Consider the following 23533-nt stretch of genomic DNA (forward strand, 5'->3'; position numbering starts at 1 on the left):
TTAACCATTGTTTTATTCCCTCCTCTTTTCCTTTTGACACTAAACTCAGTATTGCTCTAAATGTACTAGTGATATGTCAATGTCCACAGTGTCCGAGTTATTTAGGAATTGTCTGTGCGCCATCCCAAATGGGGATCTACTGATTTAAAGACATTGAGAGTGTGTAGTTTTGAAATATAATTTTTGTGTTACATATATTTGCTGTGATTGCCTGATCTCAATGTAAATTTTACAAGTGACACCGTATCTATTTTTTTTCCTGAAGTTCAAGGTTGGAGCGATTAGTCTAAAATGTATCCTAACTTTGGGATCCCTTTGGCTGTGTATTAGAGATGTTCCCCCCCTGTCCTATATTGACTGAGATGTACATTTGTATTTTCCAAATTCCGGTTCCCAAATGTCTAGAAAATACTGTGACTTTTAGTGTATTCATTTGTATCCTGTTTAACTTTTATAACTGTTTTTTAATTTTTGGTTCCCTACTATTCCCACCCCTTGTCTCTATGTATTGTTCCACCTGCTAGGTAGTGGATCTAAAATATAGTTTTAATGTTTTGCCTTTTAGTATTTTTACTGTAATGTTTACCTATAGTATGTATTGAGCTAAAAACCTCCATTATCAGTTTTATGGGGAGCCAGATGTTTCTCAAGTAGTTTGAAAAACACCTCCTCTTGGGAGGTAACATTGCTTAAAGACACAGTTAGAAAATAGTCTCTGCTGACAGGCAGTTAACTTCCGGTTAAGGTTTCTCCTTGGACAATGGAGTATGCTGAAGTGATCCTGGGTTCGCGGTTGTGGTAAAATATATTGGATAATAGGTGCACAGTGGGGCCATTTATGCTTTAGCCCCCTGATGGAGTATTGAGCTGTACAGGTGTTTGTGACAGATGCCTTACTGTGGTGTCTGAGCCTGGCTATCTTTATTATGCCTCAGCCTGTGTTGTGTGTCAAGCATGGAAGTGGCACCACCAGGGTCGGGCACCAATGGAAACGTGGCCCACAGTTGCAAATGGCTATTCATTCATTTTGTGACACTGTTTGAATAGTTCCCAATGGGGAGTTTTAAGATAAAACGTGATGCAAATTTTAAAGAATATGTATTCAGCAACACTGGTCAAAACTACTAGCTGCATAGTGAAGTAACTCATCAAACTGTGCCACATTGGCCCACAAATTGGGCCACTGTGGCCCAAAAAACTGCACACCAGCATTTTGCATTTTTTGGTTCGGCCATGGGCCTCTTTCCATGTAGCAAGGTGGCAGCTTTGGTAGTGTGGAGTGCCACTTGAATGAAGCAACATTTTCTTAAACTGCTGAGATGAAAGGATGGATGTTTCTTGGGAACACAATGGGTGTATCTGGTAAAAAAAAAGGATGTAGGCTTCGCACCAGGACCATGTCTACTATGGAACATAGACATTTGAGAAAAGATTCTACTCCTCACCCTAAGTAAATACCAAGGCCTAAATGCTGTTAGGTGAAGGGATGACTATATGTGATTGAAAGATTTAGGAACTTGAATGGAAGCGAGAGGGCAATACGGGTACTGGAAAGAGGCATAGGGGCTATTATTGTGAAACATGAAGTTTCATTTATGGAAGAGTGAGAGACGGCACTTGGAGTTGAAGATGTATAGTTGTCTAATATTTGTGGAGTTAAGGAGGAATGTGAGCTGTGCGCAGCTGTCAATTCTTAATTCCTTCTCTGCAATGCATGTGACTTGTCTCGTGTGATTATCTCCCTGCAGTGAGAGTGTGGAGTACACCCAGGAATCCATGGACTCTGCCCTAGAGAAAGTCAAATCTATGGCATCCGATTTTGGAGGCACTGAAATCATGGAGCCACTGCAGCATATTTACAAGCAAGCTGAAAAACCAGGACACCCCCGACAGGTAAAAGTGAATGGGGTAACTGAGCGCAGGGGAGAATTAAATAGTATAAAGTGTGAGTGAGTGAGAATGGGGGGTACAATGTTTTTTCATCGACAGCTGTTATTTAGTGGGTGTTTTTACAAAAACCTTTTGCTGAAAAAATTAATTGAAATTTTGTGGTGAGGGGTTTTGGGGGGGGTGCAGATAAGGGGTAGGGGTGGTCGGGAACAGTTAAAAATAGACGTGGGACAGGGAATTTGGGGGGAACCCCTAAAAAATAAAGTATGTTTGTGAGAAAAGGAGCACTGGCAAGATCTGGGTCACTTAGGATGGATAAGGAAGAATATGACGTATAGAGCTGGAGCAACAGAGAGAAACAGGGAATGAAAAAATGTGGGGATATAGAGTGATGAGAAATTGTGTTCAATTGATCAAGAGAATGAAAGCACTGGAACATGATTGTGGCGTCCCGTCTAGAGATGGTAAGAAGGGGAAATGCAGTGCTCAAGTTGTGGGAGATAGATACCAGGGACAAATTGGAGCTAGAGAAGAGAACCAATGGAAAGGAAAACCAATGTGTGTGTGTGTGAGAGTGATAGATTGCTGGCGGGTGTGTGTGCAATGGGATGAGAAGGCAATTTCAAAGTAGTGATAGATGGTGGATTTGAATGAAAAAATAAATGTAGGAATGTAAAACCAAAGCTTTGACAAAATATTGGGAGTAAGATGCTGTGAGTTGAGGGGCCAGAATGCAATATGGACACAGGTATAGTTTTCTCAACATTTTCCACTTATTAAAATTCAATAGGGGCGAGATAAATGCCTATCCCAACGAGGATTTAACGGCCTAGGAAACTAAAACTAAAGAAAGATGACCTAATGTGCAAAAAGAATCTGGCCCTCGCATGAATGCATATAACACAAGTCTCTAAGGAATGATTGGCTGTCTTCAGTTCAACAAACCATTGTAAAAAGCATGACCACCGGAGGGTGCTCTATCTAATTCAGGAACTTCCAAAGTAAATAACTTAATCTACCAAGGTAAACTTTCACAGAGGGTTCTATGAGTTTCCTCGTGAGAGGGACTTTGGCAATGACAGCATGCAACATATATTTGGGGATTACAGGACTCTCATCCTCACAAGAAGATAACTGCATCCCTCCCAAAGGAGTCCCCACTTTCCCCTGACAGCTATCTCCTCTCATGTGATCCTCCCTCATGATACCACCCTCAGGGTTAGGATCACGTAGCGTCTGCCTTCCCCATGCCACATGAGAGGCGATCTTAGGCTGGAGTTCAGTGATTCATCACATAGTAGACTGAGAGAGCAGGAGCTAGAGTGCAGATGAGGTATAGAGAGCTCTGGGGAGGAGGGAGTAATCTGTAAGTGGGATAGTGAACAAGTCTCTTGGATTAGTACTATATTAAAAGCAAGCATCAGGGGTGAGTCAATGTTGGGGAGAGAGGGCAAGCTGCATGTGATAAAGGGAACACTAGAGAAGAGAAAATGACAAACAGAAAAGGAGGCCTGGCAGAGGTTTATCATGTGTGTATAGCAAGCAGTAGAATGGATATCAAGCTCAAATATAAATATGCTAGGGTGATGAGAGTTCATGCGTGAGGGAGTTGAATAGGCGAAAGGGGAAAGTGTACTGGGTATCAAAAGCATTTGGGACAAGAGCTCTGTGTTGAATGTGCACGTAGAGGCAAAGATATGAAGAATGCTGGGAGAGGGGGTGTGCTGGAAATCACAAACACTTTTGAATAATGAATGCTATAGGGTGACTGATCCCAATCAGAGCAAGTGCTGAGGGAGCAAGCATTAGTTTAACTCCTCGGGTAGAAATAGCAATTAGGAGATGGAGAGAATAAGGGGGAGGAATAGAGTACCGTGGAATGGAAGAGTACTTTGGGAAGAATGATTACTGAAGCGAGGCCCTGCTTTTTGGGGACTAAGTACCCGGAATGATCTGGTGATAGAGGTCGAACATGAACACTGGTAGGAGAAAGAAGTGACTACTATTAAGGGTAGAAGGAAACCTGGAAAGTGTGTGCTGGGTAAGATTTGCTTTGTAGAGAGCAAGATCGGGTAGCCAACAAACATGAGCTGACGAACAAGCAAGCTTTGGGGGGAAAGCAGGCTTTGAATGTGCAAGGGTTTGAAGGAGTAAAAACAGCTGTATTGGGCATATTGTTGGTGAAAGCCAGTGGGTTCTGAAAGTGGGTGGTGTGGCTTAGAAGTAGAGACAGAGGAATCAGGTGAGCAAGGAGCAAGGTGAAGAAAAAAGCAGAAGACAATCAATTCTGGGAAGTTTGGGTCAGAATTTGGGAGTGTGCGCTAAGTATGCCTGGGCTTAATATGCATTGAGAATGAACAGAAAGTATAGTGTGACCAAGAATGGTAACAGAGTCACTATATGTTTCAATAGACATTAAGCAGTTAATTACAGATATGAGTGTGCACAACAGGAGAATGGAAAGTGTCAAGGGCATAGAAAAGTATGCAGGGGGCACAAGGGAGAAGGTGGAGGCCAAAATGGTTCCACAGGGAGTGTATAAGCATGCAGTGATCCACAGCCAGTGATCATCCAGTGTGCATGAATAGCTTACAAGAGACCTAGAGAATGTGCATTGGTAATTGTTGAGTAAGATTGTCATATCAATGATAAATCTTCCTGGACTGTCAACCCCAGAACCTTTTACTGAACAGGTAGATTATATTTCTCTATACCTCAGTGAGTGGGAATCTTTTTCCACACTGAAGAGTATTTTACTCTTTTAATGGGTGCCATTTTTAAGACTCTCAATAGTGTCTTTTAAAAGTTATCCTCTTTGGCATATTGTTGGCAATAAGTGCCTATTGTTGCTGGGTTGCCCTAGGGTCTCTCCTTGTCACTTTCTCTCACTAACCTTGTGAGAAATACAGTTCCCAAGGGTAGAAAGGATCTTTGGATCCCTTTTACATTTTATTAGGTGAGACCAACACCCCCACCTTATGTGGAGTGCTGGGGATATAGTGAGTATCCCCTTCCTCATTCAAAATGTAACATTTATGTTACAAGGACAAACTTGCCTTTAATGGCTGGTGGCAGTGAACCTTTTTTTATTAATTCAATGCACCTTTACCGCAAGTTGTTTACACAGCCCCGGTAAAGGCACCCATGGTTGCTCATTTTACCAAAATGGCATGTCTTCTTTTTCGCCATTTTAGCGTTTCTTGTCCTTTCTTGTTCCTTCGCCCGACATCCAGGGTGGGAAATTCCTTTGTGTGATTTGTATTTCGGCAGACTCCCCGCCCAGGCTCCAGATTCTGTGATGGCAGGAAGCGAGGGAGGAGTCCAAAACTTTGCAGCCCTTTGTCTTCCAGCCTGACTGTGAGAATCCCAAACTGGAAGGCTGGCTGTCCTGAAAGGAGTGCCAACCCCCCAAGTTTGAAGGTTGCATGGCTGTTTGATTGGCTGGGTTCCTGCATAAAAATCTGATCCTGGATCCTGGAAGCTGAAGAGGTAGTCGACCACTGGAACCAAAGAGGAAAATAAAGAAACCGTAGCTGAGACGATTTCCAGCAACCGGAGAGCCTGCTGTGTACCTGGAGCCTGCTGTAGCCCTTCCTTCCAAAAACGATGAGCCATCCCACGTTGTGCTGCGACCTCACGGGGCTGCAATAATGGGACCTCAAACCATTGTGCGGTGCACAGTCTTCCGAATCTCGCTGAAACTTCGGGGGCATCCTGGCGGTTCTCCAGAGGCACAATACCAGTCCAAAAAGTGCCCTCACCAGAGTGCTGGACCTTGCAAATGACATAAATCCGACCAGCGATATTGTGTCTTCTGTGCTCCTGAACAAGCGCCAAATCCAGAGCTGCATCCAGCCACGAGGAAACTCTTGCCTGGATCAGTCTTCCGTGATCCCTGCTGCAAAGGTCCTTCCAAAGTCCTGTCTTCTTGACAAAGGAATCCATCGACCACGTTTTTGACTGCAGTTCCTGAAGTCTTCGTGCTGCAACTCTTCTTCTGTTGAGGCACTGTGTTGGCTGGGGTATTTATCTACCTTAAGCCTTTGTGTTTTCTGTATAGCTTTGTTTTTATTCTGTGATTTGGAGGCAACTTATCCAGTTCACCCAGACCCACTACGTAATTATCATAGGGTGTCTTCTCTGAGGTCCCTGGACCCTCAACTAACTTGAAAGTGAAATACTTACTTGTTTGAGACAGTCTTCCTCTGAAACTTTGACTTTGCCTGCAACTGAACCCTAACTCACCCTGCCTACAGCTGGCACGTAGACCACTAGGGCCCCTCTTCTGCCTCTGAGTAAACTCATGCTATAGAATAAGGGAAGGACTGGATAAGACCAGGATTCTGCCTTGAAAAGAAAAACAAGTGTTCAAAAGTTACTTACTTGTAAAGGAAGTTGGTTAGTAACTGTAACTCTGAGAGTGAACAGTTACAAAAGTTCTTACTTATTTTGAATGTGTGTTGCACTATTCTGAAAAGTATATACAAGTTTAATTTAAGGGGCATGGCTTGCAGCCAATGGAGTAGGTCGGAACCTCGGACTGATGCTGCTTGATCCTGGAAGATCCGACAATATAACAAGGTTGGTTATCGGTGAGATATGAGGTACGGAATGAAGAGGCCACTGTCAGCGCCAGTAATGAAAATGGCACTGACATAGATGCGAAAACTGCGGTAGAGAGCGGAATGATTACAGACACCGAGAAGTCAGAGGAACTCAGGCAGCGAATGAACGGGAGATGAGGTGGCAACAACGGTCACTGGGATCGAGTGCACAAGGGAAAGGAACGCTGGAGACGCAGGAGGAGGGACGGCAGTGGATCATCCGAGACACAAAGACGCTGCAGCTAAAACAAGGCAAGTGCTGCGCATGCCCCCCTCCCAGAGTGATTGATCCCCCTCCCGGGCCCTGAGCATAGAGAAACCCACAAGTCGGTTCACCTAGCCAACGCGGGGGTACAAAGGGCCGGTAAACGCACCTCCGAAGACGTGCAGTAAGGCTGCAAGAGCTCTGCAGCATATTACCTTATCCTGTTGGGGGTACACGCACAAGGGGAAACAGCCTAGAGAGCTAAACGAGGGAAACTGGGCCGGACGGTGAAATTAAGAAGTGGGCCTCTGCCATACAGAGCATGCGACCACCAGAAGAATAAGTAAACAGGCCGCCTGAAGGGGACACCTGCAAAAGGGGTGACCACATGAACCCAGGCCAGGCTGTGAAACCACGGATACGATCCTCGCTAAACTAGGTCTGCAACGGCCAGAGGGGGAGGTGAGAGACCGCCTGAGAGTCATTGCTACAAGTAAGGCAATCCTAAGAACCCGTGGTGAAACTAAAACACAGCCCCTGCCAAAGCAGCCAGGAGAAGCAACCACAATTTCCCTCACGGTGGCAGCCATGACAGGGACACATAGGGCACCCTGGACTGAACAGGTGCAATGTACAGAGCGGCACTTGCTGCTTTCAGTGATAAACGGCCAAAGAGGTCAAGATAGGCGGTTCGCTGAAGGCAGCTATTTAAAAGTGATGATACCCCAACAGTTACCGTAGCATACCTGACACAGATCTGATGGCTAAGCCCCTGAGACAGTCACACAGGGTGTGCAGCTCAGGAGCACAAAGCATTGAATACAAGGGACCCACAAGAGCCCGTAGGCCCACGCCAGACCCCTGTGAGGGAATCACATACGACAAGCCTGCCTAGGGGGATAACTGCACTAGGGCCCCATATTACATTGTCTGAGCTCACAGGTACGGCGCTTTGGATATTATATATTTAAGGACTTGCATGAGAATGCTAATCAAGCAGGAAGCATCGGTGGCCACCTGGATGAGGGGTAGTTTGTCTGGATGCCTCCCAAATCAACCAAAAGCGAACCAACCAACCTCGGACAGATTTGCCAAACCAAGCAGCATGCACCCTGGGGAAGCATGCAACCAGCGCAGGAGAAAGAAGGGGGTGCCATAGAGTTGCACAACCAAGTGATGCTAGCAATAGTGGATCTAAAGTCCTCATTGAGGCCACAGATTGAAGCGGTGCAAATAAATGTTGGATTGCTGTGCCAGGACGTACGAGGTTTGTCAGAGCACACTACCATGCTAGAGTCGCAAGTGAAGGAGAATTTGTGAGGGATCCGAGATACGCATGAGGACATCAATGTTCTGGAGCAGAAGGTCAGCCTCTTGGAGAACAGAGTGGAATAAGCTGAGGGACGGCCCGAAGAAACAATAGTCGCATAGTAGACCTGCCGGAGGGGGAAGAAGGGGCAGACCCGACACCATACATAGAATACATGCTACTCTAGGAAATTGGGCCCGGAAACCTCACCCATGTGGCGCCCTGCGACCGATCATTGCTAAAGTCCTGAATTATAAGGACAGGTAGGAAATGCTTGCCTATTCTAGGCAAGGTGGGGAGCTGAGAGGGCCTCGGCAGATCTGGCTGTCTACCCGGATTATACGTTTCAAGTGCAGAAGAACAGGGCACAATCTTCAGCAGCTAAGATTAGGCTCTGCATAGCTGGACTGAAATACATGCTGATTTACCCAGCAAGGCTTAAAGTCGTACATAAAAATAAGTCCTGGTTCTTTGACCTCCCGGAGTAAGTGCAAGAATGGATGGACAGGGAGAGGATAGGACCCTGTGAAAAGGAAGGAGAAGACAACCGAGGAAGAGGCAAATGAAGCCTTACACGAAGCGAGGCCAAGAATACTTAAGGCACTCTGGACTGCAAGCACTGCACAGCTAGTTGCTCTCAGGGGGCTGCAATGAAACGAACTTGCTGAAACTAAAGGGCATTTTGAGGGGGACAAACCTAACTACGGATTAGGTCCTAGACGCTTGGAATTGTTTCCCTTTTTTAATTTACATATGGCGGCGTTCATCATCGGTCAATGCTTTATCACAAGTAAGAGGAGACCGTGCTTGTGGCTGCGCCCGTGTTTTGCTTTTGCTTGGCCAAATGAGGAGAACCCTTATACTTACTTTCACCAGCCCTTGGCAAAACAAGTCTCATAGGCAATAAATCACACGTAGACTAATTGTTATAATAACCGATGAAAATAGCTCGTTCTTCACTCAAAATACGGATATTACATGGCCTGCGGTAGCAACCGGGTAGTTATGGTTAAGTTGCTCAACTCATAGGAAGAGCATGTTTTGGGTAGCTTATAACTTCGCGCCCCCTGGACGAATCCTCACCAAACGTAAAAAAAAGTACATGGCCCGCTCTGAATTTTTCTGTCAGGTTTGGTGAGGTTTCATCAAGGGGGGCAAAGTTATAGGGGTGTTCCCAAAATACATTTCTTTTCCATAGACTGAATGGAAAAATACTTTGCTCAAGCCTACAGGCCAAACCACTGGACAGATTTTCACCAAATTTGCGGCAAGAGCGATGGCTTGGTCCTGTAAGTGTGCTTTTGTAAATTTGGTAGAAATCCATCCAGTTTTTTTTTTTAAAACAACCAAAAAGTTGGTCGAAAAAAATGTGTGATATCTGGGTTTGGTGCGCTGACCCATTTCCCTGTTCGGTCTGCGAACAGGCCACCGATTGGTCCAGAGGGTGACGTGATGTCCGCGGACATCGGATGCACCAACTGATTGGAAGGGAAAAATCGTGAAGTCCGTCAGATTTTTGTAAACGCCCGCCCTGTTGCAGACATCGGCCGGTGTCCGCAGACATCGCAGTAGAAACATATATAAAAAAAAACATTGCACTTGTCAAACATATCGAACAATCAGTGCGGGGGTGGAGGATGAAGATGAGGATGGGATATGGCCATAGGAAACCAGAAAACAGGTGTTTTTCACCATAAAAGTCTGCGAACGGTCTGTATGGTGAAGTTTGGGGACACTTACAGGGTTGGTGTGAAGCAATTCTTGCATGGGTTAGAACTTTGGCACCACTCAATGAAGCTGCATGACATTTTGGAATTCTATTCTAGACCTGGTTCTGAAAGCTCTTGTAATGTTTGGTGGGATTCTGTGAAGAGAGGGCAAAATTAGAGAGGGGGTCTCAACTTTTTTAGATGGCTTATAACTTTGTTGCCGTTTGACAATGTGGACAAAAGTTTTCAGAAAGATTATAGACCCAACCTTGAATGTTTGTGTAAAGTCTGAATGGATTTTGTTAAGTGGGGGCTAAGTTATATGACTATTCTATGTACCTACATTTTGACACATTTGAAAAAATAAAACATGGGTGGATTTCAAGCAAAATCGTGTAACGAGCATTGGCAAGGACCTGAAAGCATGGTTTTGCAAATGTGCCGTGTTTTATTTTTTGCAAGTGTCATAATGTAGGTATGAAAAGCAGTGATATACCTTTGGTGACTGCCATGTGGCCATGGGCAGCGTCCAGATTGTCCGTGTCATTGTATAAGATCATGAACCGGACAATCTGGCTACTGGCCATCACCACGAGGGACGAAAAATGGGGTTAAAGTGGCCATGTCCACATGGGACCGGTCATGTGGTAGTTATTCGAAAGTGGGATATATAACCAAACGTAATCGGATTTCTGAGGCCTGTGGAATCTGCTTAGATCACATGCTGTGCATAGGCGACATCTAGTCGAAGCTGCAGAGTATTATACAGTTGTTGTTTTTGAAACTCGAAAAGGGACGTCGACAAGGCGTGCCAGTAATACTATCCCTAGTGTGACGTCCACTGTACCCATGATCCCTCACGCGCCGAGGTCCCTCAGATTGTTTTTTTGTGCCATTCTAGACGGACTCGTATAGCGGAGTTCCTCTTTCGACATAAGCCATTTACTTATTTCGTAAATTTCCTAGGGTCGATAAGCATTTAGTCTGTAACTTGTGTCTCCCAAGAGACCATGTCGAGGGGTATTGTCAAGCGTGTAGGCTCTTCAAACCCAAGACTTTAAAGGGCCGCTCCACAAAACGCTGGGCCCACTACACCAGGCAACTCAAGGCCATGGAGGTAGAAGGCAATTTCAGTGATGGCAGCAACGCCGCCGTTTCGGACAGCGAGGGCGATGGGGTAGCTTCAGCTACCCAAGCGCAGGCTCCCAACCCCGGAGGACAGGCCGGCGGCACTGTTGTGGGGACTACACCCGGTAGCGGAAGCGCAACAAAGACATCCATCACTAAACACATAACCCCAGGTCGAGACTCGACACATGGGTCGATCGATCGACAACGTTCAACACCGAGGGAAAGGTCTGTTAAGTCCCTGTCCTCTGGGCACTCTCATTCGAGATCGCCGCACGACAGGGCCCAACCGTCGAAAGAAGGCAAGGGTGTCGCCTGTAAAACTCCCTACGAGGACCGATCTTCCGCAGATGAAGCCTCGGCCCTACCTGAATCCGAAAATTCGCTGCTCGGCCTTCAGATCAGGTAGTATGCCCCAACACATCGGATAAACGCGGCTCTGGGCTCCAGGGAGGGGGGAAAAGAACACAAAGAAATCCTCAAAAACACTTCATATGGATAAAAGCCCTCAGAAGGAAAAACCTAGAGAATCTAGGCCCATATCTCATAAAGATAAACAAAAATCTAAGGTAATACCTACCACAAATGAGGATTTAGGACTTCCTTTACAACCCTTAGTAATCCCAAGATCAAAAGAATGGTCTTCACAAGACATAGACAGGGTGATGAGGAGAATAACCTTCATGGACAATTTCTACAAAAAAGATCCTGCATACTTCCAGAGTTTCCACTCCACTCCCCCCACCTCAGCTTCCTCTGGGTCAAAGGCTCTACCTACTCAACCCCCTTCTAAAATGTCTCATACACATGTTCCACTGCAAAGCAGTCCTAGAACTCTATGACCCAGAATCAGAGCACAAAGATCTCTCTATTGTAGAGGCAGCTGACTCTCAGTACGATGCTGATACAGCAGACTCTTATTATGGGGATGATGAGGACCAAGAAGCTGACCCAGAGGCCAATATGTACCCTATATTCTCTCCTATTGATCAAGACCCTCCAATTGTTGATTCTCCTATTGATAACCAACCCCTTCTTAATGAGGTGCTAGCCAAAGTGGCTGAGCACTTTCAAATTGACACCCAGGAGGTACAGGAGGATAAGGACTTTGTGGAACAGATCCTTGGGGACAAGAAAACAGTGGCTCAGTTTATTCCTCTAGTGAAGTCCTTACAGCGCAGGATACTACCATCATTAGAAGCCCCTAACGTTACATGGGCTGTAAACCCACATGTAGAAAAGCTATTTAAACCCGCACCTTCAGACCCATTATATATTAGAGGGCAGCTGAAGCCAGACTCGTTAGTTGTAACTACAACTAGGAAAAGAGTGGGCACCCCCTTGCTTCCTCTGAGGCCCCACCTGACAAGGAAAGCAAAAAGATTTAGACCATGGGTAGAAAGGTTGCCTCCTCTGCGGCTTATCAGACCAGAATTGCGAACAATGCAACACTTTTGGCCAGTTACAACTGCCACAAATGGGAGGAAGTGTTGGCTTTACTTTTGTCTGCCCCAGAGCCACTGAAGTCCCAGCTAGCATAGGTGGCTGCAGAAAGGAGGGCAGTGCCAAGCTGTTTACTTAAGACCAACCTTGCCGCGGCGGACAATGCCGGAAGAATCATTGCTCAGGGTACTGTTATTAAACGGCATGCGTGGCTGCGCCAGTCAGGTTTCAGACCAGAAACGCAGGCCACCCTAATAAACATGCCTATTGAACCCAATGTGCTCTTCGGCAAGGCCGTCGAAGACGACCTTAAGACAGCCAAGAATGAGTATGACACGCTTAAATCGTTGGGCGAACTCGCCAACAAGCCTCCCGGCCAAAGGGGTAATGCCAGTTTTCGCAGTTTTCGCTGCCAATGTGCTCAACGGGGATCCAACTACAGTCAAAACCAGGGCTGCTCCTGGGGAAATAATCAAGGTCAGTCCTCCCAGGGCTATACTAGAGGATACAGCAGAGGTCATGGTTGGGGGACGGGCAACCCTTCTCAAGGTGGCACACCACCTCAAAAGCAGTGACATTCTACTTCAGGTGCCCTCCCATACCTCTCCAGTAGGATGGTGCATTCCCAGCTTCACCCAGGCATGGGAGGGAATCACCTCAGACAGATGGGTGATGTCCACAGGAGCAGGCGGATACTGTATAGAACTCCACCAATGACCCCACAACCACCCCCACGACAAAAGATCCACTCCAAAGAAAATCAGCATATCCTTCTCAAGGAGATAGCCACACTGCTAATAAAGGACGCCATCGAAGTTGTCCCGGCCAACCAAGTAAACAGGGGTATTTATTCAACATACTTCCTTGTGCCAAAGAAAGATCTAACAATGCGCCCAGTACTAGATTTGAACCCTGCAAACAAGTATGTCAAGCCACAAAAGCTTTGCACGACTATGCTACAAAACGTAATCCCTCTACTAAAAAAGGGGAATTACATGGCAACACTGGAAATGAAAGATGCTTATTTTCATATTTCAATGTTCCCAGTGCACAGAAGATTCCTGCATTTCAAGTAGCTAACCAGCACTACCAATTCGAAGTGCTGCCCTTCGGAATAGCCTCTGCTCCAAGGGTATTCGCAAAGGTACTGGCGGTGGTGGCACCGCACCTGCGCAAGGAGGCAATCCAAGTGTACCCTTACCTGGACGACTGGCTCATTACAGGGGAGTCCCCCCTAATTTGCAGACAAAACATTCAAAGAACAATCAACCTTCTCTTTCAATTGGGCTTCTCCATCAATGAGAAAAAATAAATCATAGTGCCAAGCACTTCAAACAGTTTCTAGGAGCTGCCTTAAACACACGAGAGGTTGTTTTTTCCTTCAGAGGAAAGAGTAAAAAATGTGTTACTGCAAATACTGCATTATCAGGCTGGCCGCCAGATAACGGTGCGCAACGCTATGCGTTTAATAGGCATGATGGCATCTTGCATTTACCTGGTTCTTCACGCATGCCTGTGCATATGAACCATGCAGGAGTGGTTGGCCAAACAGTGGTTAGTGGGACGATGTAGTGGTCGTTTCGCCAACACTTGTACAAAATCTTCGCTGGTGGACAAGGGAAAATCTAATGAAGTGGAAACCCTTCTACGATCCAGAGATACAGGCGATTGTCAAGACGGACGCCTCTCTAGCGGGGTGGGTGGCTCACTATCTTCACCACACAGCTCAGGGTCTATGGTCTCGCACTGCAGCTCAGAACCACATCAATCTGTCCGAGTTTCTGGAAGTATTCAAAGCCCTTCGGCCATTCGAATCCCATTTAACAAACCAATCTGTGCAGATCCTGACACGCAGCACTACAGCAATGTTTCATATCAACAAACAGGGGGGCACACGTTCTCCAAATCTGTCCAGACTTGCGCAGCAAATTTGGAAATGGGCACTCAAACGGAAGATGTTCCTGTTGTCACAACATGTTCCAGGGGACCTTAACTCTCTGGCAGACTCATTGAGCAGAGATCCCCTAACAGAGGAACACGTGTGGCGTCTACATGAAGGATTTGTAGAACACCTCTTCTCTCAATGGGTTTTCCCCACAATAGACTTATTCGCCACAAGCGAAAACAGTCAATGCACAGACTTTGCATCCAGGTTCCCCAGCCATGCTCCAAGGGGAACGTCCTATCGATGAACTGGTCAGGTAAATTTGCTTATGCTTTTCCCCCAACACCTCTCGTGAGGAAAGTGGTGAACAAGATCCACAAAGAACCGATGACGCTTATCCTAGTTACTCCTATGTGGGCAAGACAAACATGGTATCCACATCTGTGCAAACTGGCGATGTGTGATCCCCTCAAGCTCCAGTGCCTGTACAACCTACTCACTCAGCAGGAGGGACTAACAGTGCACCCGCAGCCTCACTCAATGAACTTGGCAGCATGGCTCCTGAGGTCATAGTTTGGACATCTCAACCTGTTACAGAGATGCATGGATATCTTGAAAGAATCAAGAAAACCAAATACTAGGCACTGTTACTTTGACAAATGGAGAAGATGTGTAATTTGGTGCCAGTCGAAACAAATTAACCCCATATAATGTACTCCATCCCACATTCTAACTTATATGCTCCATTTGCTAGATGCAGGGTTAGTATCCAACTCCCTAAAGTACCAGTCATCAAAGCATTCATGGGAGGAGTAAAGAGACTCCACCCTCCGATTTCTTACCCGCCGCCAGGATGGGATCTCAGTGTGGTACTCGCTAAGCCCATGGGGCCCCCTTTCGAGCCTATGCACAAGTCTAGTCTCAAGCACCTGACTTATAAAACTGCCTTCTATCACTTCCATATGAAGAGTTAGTGAAATTCAAGCATTGTCAGTGCAGGATCCTTTCATTGTTGTACACAAAGACAAGCTGGTTTTACGTGCTCACCCTAGGTTCTCCCCTAAATTCATCTCCAAATTTCATGTAAACCAGTCAATTGAGCTACCGGCTCTCTTCCAGGAACCCAACAGCTCAGCTAAGGTAAAACTCCACACACTAGATATGAGGAGAGTGGTTCTCTACTACGTAGATGAGACTAGACAGCTAAGAAAACCAGATCAGCTGTTTGTCTCCATAGCACCAGGCAGAGAAGGTGACTACATTTCAAAAAATGCCATCTCTAGGTGGATAGTCCGATGTATACAACTGTGCTATTCCCTATCAAATAAGACACTGACTTTTACGCACAGGGCTCATTCCACAAGAGGCACAGGAGCCACTGTGGCTTTCATTGCAAATGTCCCTTTAGACAGTATTTGCAAAGCAGCTACATGGAGCTCAATACATACTTTCACTCAGCACTACTGCATTGACACTCATTTCAAGACAGATACACAATTGGGATAAGCGGTTCTTAGACATTTATTCGCTCATGTACCTTCTCACATCCCACCTCCTTCTTACACTGCTGGCTAATCTATGCACAGCATGTGATCTAAGCAGATTCCACAAGCCTCAGAAGGGATACATTACTCACCGTAATCATATTTCTGATGCTTGTATCTGCTTAGATTCACATGCGACCCACCCTTTCTCCCCTCGGAGAGAAGGTGCATGGATGCTTATGAGCTTGTCTGAAATGTATCTGCTTGGATACAACTGTACTCGCGCTACACCTCATGCTACCTCATGTCAGAAAAATATCAATCTGAGGGTCCTCGATGCGTGAGGGATCATGGGTACAGTGGACTTCACACTAGGGATAGTATTACTGGCACGCCCTGTCGACGTCCCTTTTTGAGTTTCGAACAACAACTGTAATACTCTTAAGCTTCCACTAGATGTCGGCCTGTGCACAGCATGTGAATCTAAGCAGATACAAGCATCAGAAATACGATTACGGTGAATAATGTATCCCATATAAAAACATATAAAAAGAAGGCATCATTAGTAAGGACATAGAAGACATTTTCATCTTGGCCACTTCAACACTGCTTAGTCCCAGAGTAGATAGGCAAAGAGATCAGTCGTACTAACAGGGTCTGAGGCAGAGCTTCCTACCTCTCAGCGAGACTGCATCACCCGGGGGTCCAAGTTCTAACTAACTTTTCCACAGAATGTCCCATTCTCTTTATGGGGCATAACCCCGCCCTTCTCCTGGGCCGAAGAGCAGATCACAAGTGGAAGGGGCAGAGAGTGGAAAAATCCAGTCAGAAATGGAAAAACCCAGCGCCCCTCTCCTCGCATTCATTCCCAGAACACCTTATCATGCACCTGCAGGACGCTATGACTCTCTGTATTCGTCCTTCAGTGAACAATACAATAACTATTCTCCGCAGCATGTCCACTCAGCAACAATATTTATGTCTTGACATGACTTTGCTCTGCTTTCGCTACTGAAAAGCTCTTTTATTTTACGAGGCCCGCCGAGACGCAGGCTTTTTATTACAGTGATGGGAGATGAGTGTCCAAAATGTCTGCGCACCAACGCCATGTTGTTTTAGAAAACATTTCGCACAAGCATTACTGCCCACCACACACTTTAAGTGTACTTTTTTGGGGCACTTGTTTTTGTGCCCATCTGTTGTGCACCAGCCCCAGGCAGGAATGCTTGGGGCAAATGCGGAAAGCAGGCATGCCTGAGCAAGGGTAATAATGCTGGGCAGTTGTTTCTGGTTGGGGATATTGGGGGAAGTTCGGGGGGGGTTTGCCTGCATGTATGTTAAAGATGAATGGCAGCACAACACTCTGGGTTGGAGAACCAAAAGTGAAAAAAGGGAAGCCTGGTGCTGTGTTTGGAGTAATCGACCGACTAGAAGGGTACAGACGTAAATGGCAGGAACTGTAAACGCACTTGCCTGGAATGTAAGGGGGTTGAACGCTTATATAAAGAGCAACAGAGTTTACTCGTATCTCAAGAGATGTAAAGTGGGCATTGCCATGTTACAAGAGACACACCTCACGATGGAAAAACAGACATTATTGGTGAGCAAATGGAGAGGGCAGGAGTTGAGGAGAATTCTCAGAAATGTGCTAATTCCCTTCTACATTACAGACCCCCAGCAACTTTGCTTGACTTTTAATTTTTGTCCTGGAGAAGTGAGAACTTTTTCACACTTATTTTTCTGTGATTTGAACACTGTGTTTCTTGTGGTTTTGGAGTCTGACAAACTCCATAGCCATCATCTTTTTACATTGTGTCACACAGCACCTTCAGTGCAGTGGCACAAGAAAGTCCTTTAGATTTCCCAAAGGTTTAAATACCTTCTCTTGGTTAAACTACTTTTGCCTACCATTTTGTGCTTTTACCGTGGGCTGCATTCGCAGCTGCAGTATAGCACCCATGGGTGCCCATTTTGTCAAAATTGCCCCAGTTTTTTTTTCGCCATTTCTTGTGGTAAAGATCCTTCTTGAGATTTACTCTGCGCGACAAATCAGGTTTGGTCACTTTGTTCGTTTTGTCTTTGGCGGGATTCAAGAGTGAAGCCCGCCTCTGGCTCCAGTATGTGTTACACTCACCTGGCTCCCACAGGGGCGTCAATCTGAACTGGACAGCTGCGGTCTCCACCAATGTGATGCGTAGAGCTGAGATGATGGACTGGACTGGCCCACCTAGCTTTGTTTGCTTGGCCCGTAGGAATATTCTTCCGCAAATGGAGAAAGGGAATTAACCACCCGTGGAGTTGAGCGTTAACCCCTCCCCCCCACTCCTGCTGTTCTCCCCACTGATCACCTTTGATGTCCCCTCTTATAGTCTCACCTGATGGTTTGGAAAGATGAGCTCTCCATCCTGCATTGAGCGCAGGGGCGTGTAGATAACCAGTTGCTTCACTGGCTCGAAGGAATTGGTGAGTTCCAGAAAAATATTGACACTGAGATTCCCGGCAAGACGCCGTAAGTATGTAGTTCATAAGAGTTCAAATGTCTGACTTTCACTCTGTCCGATTCCTTGCAGGTTGCAGCTTGACCCTAGCGAAGAGGTCCTCGTGGCAACCGGTAATATTCAGGTAAGGATTTGTATTATCCAACACAGTTCGATAAAATAATGTCAATATGTAGCCTGTTGCTTTCTCCCTTACTCAGGCGCTGAGAGAAAGTATGAAGTCTCGGGGAATAATGCCTCCGGCGGTAAAATCAGGTAAGTCTATTGTGGGAGGTTTCCCCTTGTTTGTCCCTTTGTTTCACCTTGCTGTCCTTTTGTTTCCCCTTAGGGGACGGGGTTTGGCGAGGATGCAGTGGAAGCTGCGCCGACCCGTGAAGAGGAATAGTACCCCCGGTGGTAAAATCAGGTAAGTCTATGGGGGGTAACTAATATTGCCTCTGTGTATTCCCTTGGCTCACCTTGCTGTTCTTGTCTTCCCCTTAGGTGCCGGAGTGCGGCGGGAACATGCAGAAGGATGAGGTGGAATGTGAAGATGCTGCGAAGGCCGGTGAGTTCGGCGCGGCGCGGCGCTGCAGCAGGCGAGGCGACGCGCATAAAATAATTTCTTTCTGCCAGCTCGAAGGCGCGATGGATCGGGAATTCAGGTAAGGATCAAAGGTATTGCTCTTGTTCTAACCTTTTCTCCTTCCTTCTCCCTTTTTCTAGGAGCTCCAGACTCGAGGCGGGCGTGGCAGAAGACTGGATGCAGACTTGCAGGCACGGTGAGCGTTACGCTGCTGGATGCAGAATAACGCGAAGCGTGTGCTGCTCTTCGGGCGTGGTTTAAATAGCCTCCAAAATATTCCCAGGTAAGTATTCCTCCTAGTAAGCAGGACTGACCAAGCCCGAGCCACCTCAACAGAGTGCTGTACCCCAGAGGCAAGGAAAGTCCAAAGTGGTATCTGAGAGTCTGCGGTGGTGCTATTTGCTGAGACGCGAGGAGCTGAAACCGCAAAGTGCAGCTGAATAGAAGTGTGTCCTTTTCTGTCGCTGACATCCTATTGAGTTGCAGGAGTCCCCAGAAGTCCTCCCTCTTGTCCCCACGACTGAGACACAGGACAGGATCTGCAGAGTCACACAGGAACAGAAGCCAGCTGGAACCATTTCTTCTAACCAAAGATACTGTACAGTCTAAGAGAAACTAACCTCTTGTCTTGTAACCATACTTGTTCTCAGTTGACACTTGTCTTGGTTGCCCCTGTAGAGTTGCTTGCATCTTCTGCTTCTCACAAGGAGCTTGTGGCCCGACATTGATTCTTCTTTTTCTACCAAGACTTCTAAAACATTTTGCAAGACTTGTACTTACCTACAGGAAGTATCTCAACTCACCTAGACTTTGTCCAATTGACTTTGGCCTGGCCCTGGCTCTCTGAATGACTCTTCTCTCTGCTGATTGTGTTTTGCCTTCCTTCTAGGAAAGGGTTAACTTACTTTGCATTTGGGGGGTTTAAAAAGTACTTACCTGCTTCAGAATATTCGTGTGATCTCTTGTTTTATTCTAATAACCCTTTACTTTGACATACTCCGAAGTATTGTTCTAAATGCAACAGTGATATATTAATGTCCACAGTGTTCTAGCTATTTAAGTCACCTGAGGGTGTAGGAAGTGTCTGTGTGCAATCCCAAATGGGTATTTGCTGATTTAGAGAAAAGGAGAGTGTGCACTTTGGAGTGAATTTGTGTGTTACTATTATATTGCCCCGTCTGAAGAAGGCTTACTCATACTGACTTAAATAAATTAATAATTGTTTAATCAAAAATCCTTGTGTGTAAGAGTTTATTTGAATAGTTCTCACTGTGAATCTCTGTGTAACACCCCTACTGCTCACATTGACCCCTCTTGAGATAAACAAACCCAAAGGGGTGGGAACCTCATCACATTAATTTCTACAGTAGTTATAACAGTTGTTCACTCTGACAAAGTGAACAACTGTTATAACTACAATAGAAATTAATTGGAATTTGTCCAAGATCTTAAAATCATGAATTGTTTTAGGATGTTAAATTGTATGAATGATTGTATGCATGCATGATATTAGGATGCTTTTTATGGATTTAATTAAAAATGTTTAGCTATTTCTATATTTCTTATACGTAAATCAGAATAAAATAAAAATAATGATTTAATATTTATTATCATCTGTCTTCTTCTTACTTGTCTATCTTGCTCTCCTTACCCTCTTGAGATAAGCCTGGCTGCTCAATCACGCTACCAACCTGTGTAGTACATGCCTATACCAAAGGTTGGGTTCCTATTGCCAGGAGGTCAAGGTTGTTGTAGTGTACCCAAAGGGTACTACTCCAAATCTTGCCTAACACCTGCCATTAGAGACACTGGGGCCAGCATTACAGCGGTGCATGCAAGTTTTTTGAAGCCTGAGGATGTTGCTAAGGCAGCCAAATGTCTGGCTAAACTTGCTGGTGGCGATTTCCAGATGGTTTCAATACTACCAGCTCTCATCCAGTGCAACAATATGACTAAGTATACCTGTCGGTGTACAAAATGAGGTGCGTGGGAGAGTACTGTCGGGGAAGGACTTAAAAACTCTAGGAGTTGTATCAAGCAGCCCAGGCCTCCCATTAAAAGGAAGCAGTAGCAAACCGGCCAGAGAGGCAACTTTAGATGACTCTCAGTGGGAAGTTACAGAAGTTCCTATAACTCCCAGTCCACAGGAAGGACACCCTTCTAATTCCAAGACAAAGAAAGAGATGAAGGGGAAACCCAAGGTCTCAGGAAAGAAGAAAGCTGGCACACCTGTTCAAAGACCAGGACATCGCCGAGTGGACAGTCCAAGGTCACACCTGTGAGCCCTCCACCAGCTGAGGCTGAGTGGTAGGATCAACCAGAAAGTGTTGAACTAGCTACTGGTGAAACAGAGCCCGAAGAAACCCTTCTCTATGTTGGAGATCTGGATCCTAAAGACCATCCTGAGCTGCTGTAATGCTCACCTGCTATCCACTGGGATGCCACTCAGCCTGTTTGGACCTCCTACGACCTCAAACCCTTCCTTGGAATCTGTTTGACTGAAGACTGGGCCTGAAACACAGGATTGTCAGAGTTTAACTCTCTATTGTCTCTGCTTGCTTGACCCCCTCTTTCCCGGTGTCCAAACCTTCCCCTTAGTCCACTCCTCACCTTGTTTTCTTGTGTAGCGTGCTCTCCGTCCTGCGTTCAGTGCGTTGACTGGTGCGGGCTCGATGCTGCCTAGTTGCTTCACTTGCTGTAACTTCAGCCCGACCGGTAAGTAGAATGAGTCTTAATGAATAAAGGTACAGGGAACTTTTTGGTAAAATCACTCTTTTACCTCCGCGACTTGAAATTCATAAGCCAATCATGGCAGTGTCGCAATGGTGCGTGCAGGAAAACGGACACGAGTTCCCCCACTCCGTTAGTAAAAAGTGAAATGGAAACTGCACACATCCATGTTACTGCGCCACAGTTTGATTTCAATGACTAGAGTTTGTTCACATGTAAAAATCATCAATTTATTGATAGCCCTTTGCGATAACACGTGTTTCGGCACAAACCATGTGCCTTCCTCAGATCAGGGCAATGTCTCTTTATCCATGGGCTGACTTCTCAGCTAAACTCTTTATCTAATTACAGATAATGCAAAAAATAAAAATAATGAAAATAATTAAAATTGACAGTAAAAAAACCAAAAACAACAACACATTTTTGAAAACAGGCCCCTAGTTGGGCCACACAGATCACATTGATACCATATGAGTTAGTCAAATTAAGGGAAAAGAAAAATATATGAAAAAACATTTTTTGACATAGAATCCCATTGCATTTCATAAAGGTAAACAGCAACATTGCTAAAGTTTTGTTTTAGAGAAAAATTAATTAAATCATACCATCCGGCCATCAGGTTTCGTTTGGAAATATGTAGAACAGAAGTGGGAATAGAGATTTTGGGAGAAATGTTGGAGAGGAAGGGAAAAAGGAGAGGGAAAAACCATTAGGTGATTATCCGGCATTGCATTAATTATATCATTGGTAGAACCCATATGGCCAATTCACGCTTACCCATGGGCTGACGGTTTATAGTCAAAAAGTCGAAAAAAAAATATCGAATTTTTTTTTTGGTTGCTTTTTTTTCAAAATGGGGGGGTTCCCCCCCAACCCCCTTTTTTTAATTTTTTTTTTTTTTTTTACCCCCGGAGCCCAAAAAAATATATAAATAAAAAAATAAAAAATTTGACTTTTTTTCGACATTTTTGTAATTCGACATTGTTTCGACATTATGACTGGACACCTGGGCTGACTTCTCAGGTAAACATTAACGTGGTTGAAGATTGAGTCTCATCAGGCTCTTCTGGGGATAGAAGTGAAAGATCATGGTTACTATACCGTTTGGTGTATTGGGTTTGCACACCCTAAAGTCCCCTGTGACCTAATCAATAAGAGCCCGGACATGTATCCATTCGAATGACAGCACCCGTGTGCGTGAATAAATGTGAGCGCATGTTTAGTAAAATCATGTATTTGAGTTCGCATTTACGCCTCGGCATGCGTAGCCGCTGGGTTTGAGGTTGCGGTGAGTTAGCGATAAAATAAATATGCAGTTAGTGGTTAGGTTGGGTTAGCGATAAAATAAGTATGTGAATAGAACACGTGTAAGTGTGTCTAACCCGAGCGTCCAATTCTATGACAAGACTGGAGGCGAGCATTATGCTTCAACTTCTTTAATTTACTACTCTTCAGCAGTTTCAACAAACTCAAAAAACCATAACAAAACACTGACAACAGTCTAAACAGACTCTTCTTTCTTTCGAACTACAATCCCCATAGTCTCTGTAGTCCATCTCCTTCCATGCTCAGCTATGACCACTTCCTGTCCCTGAGCTCCTCCTCTTCTTTTACTGCTCTTCAAGCAGATAAGTACCTTTCTACCTATTCTCCTGCCTAATGTAGTGTTGCATTAGTTTCAGTTTAGAAGGAAGGATTTATATTCCATCTGCAGGCGCGGGGTTAGTAGCGCAGGAATACGTGTTGTTTTATAGCTCATCTGAGCTTTGATTGTGATTCTCAATGTGAGTTGGGCGACTTTTCGTTTTACAGCGAGCGTGACTTTCTAGTCACGGCAGGGTTCGTATAGCGAGCGAGTGACCTCCTCGGCACGTCTGCCCCGTGCCACACTCACGGCACTCCAGGTTTGGCTGCACGCAGCCGAGGAGGTGCGTAGTGGCTCCGCAGAGCCGATCGAGATCAGGGACATCTGCCCCTCCAGCGCGGAGGCGAGGCAGCGGACTCTCTGGAGCAGCGCTAGCCCCCTCCCTCAGGGAGGTGGAGCGAGCGGCGCAATCGCGAGCCGTGGTCCGGAGGCCTCCGC

At 45.7% G+C, this 23533-nt stretch overlaps 1 protein-coding gene across 3 annotated transcripts in view; it reads left to right on the forward strand.

Annotated features, from left to right (window-relative positions):
- The window catches only part of LOC138528751 (von Willebrand factor A domain-containing protein 5A-like), an 880743-nt gene that overhangs the window by 293945 nt on the left and 563265 nt on the right, over positions 1–23533 (forward strand). For all 3 annotated transcript variants that reach the window (XM_069640621.1, XM_069640622.1, XM_069640620.1), the window contains exon 9: positions 1749–1893. In XM_069640621.1, coding sequence (XP_069496722.1) covers positions 1749–1893 — 145 coding nt within the window. The remainder of the gene's footprint in view (positions 1–1748; positions 1894–23533) is intronic.

The sequence above is a fragment of the Ambystoma mexicanum genome, chromosome 7q (genome assembly GCF_040938575.1).
Source record: "Ambystoma mexicanum isolate Mex_15411 chromosome 7q, UKY_AmexF1_1, whole genome shotgun sequence".
NCBI classification, from domain to species: Eukaryota; Metazoa; Chordata; class Amphibia; order Caudata; family Ambystomatidae; genus Ambystoma; species Ambystoma mexicanum.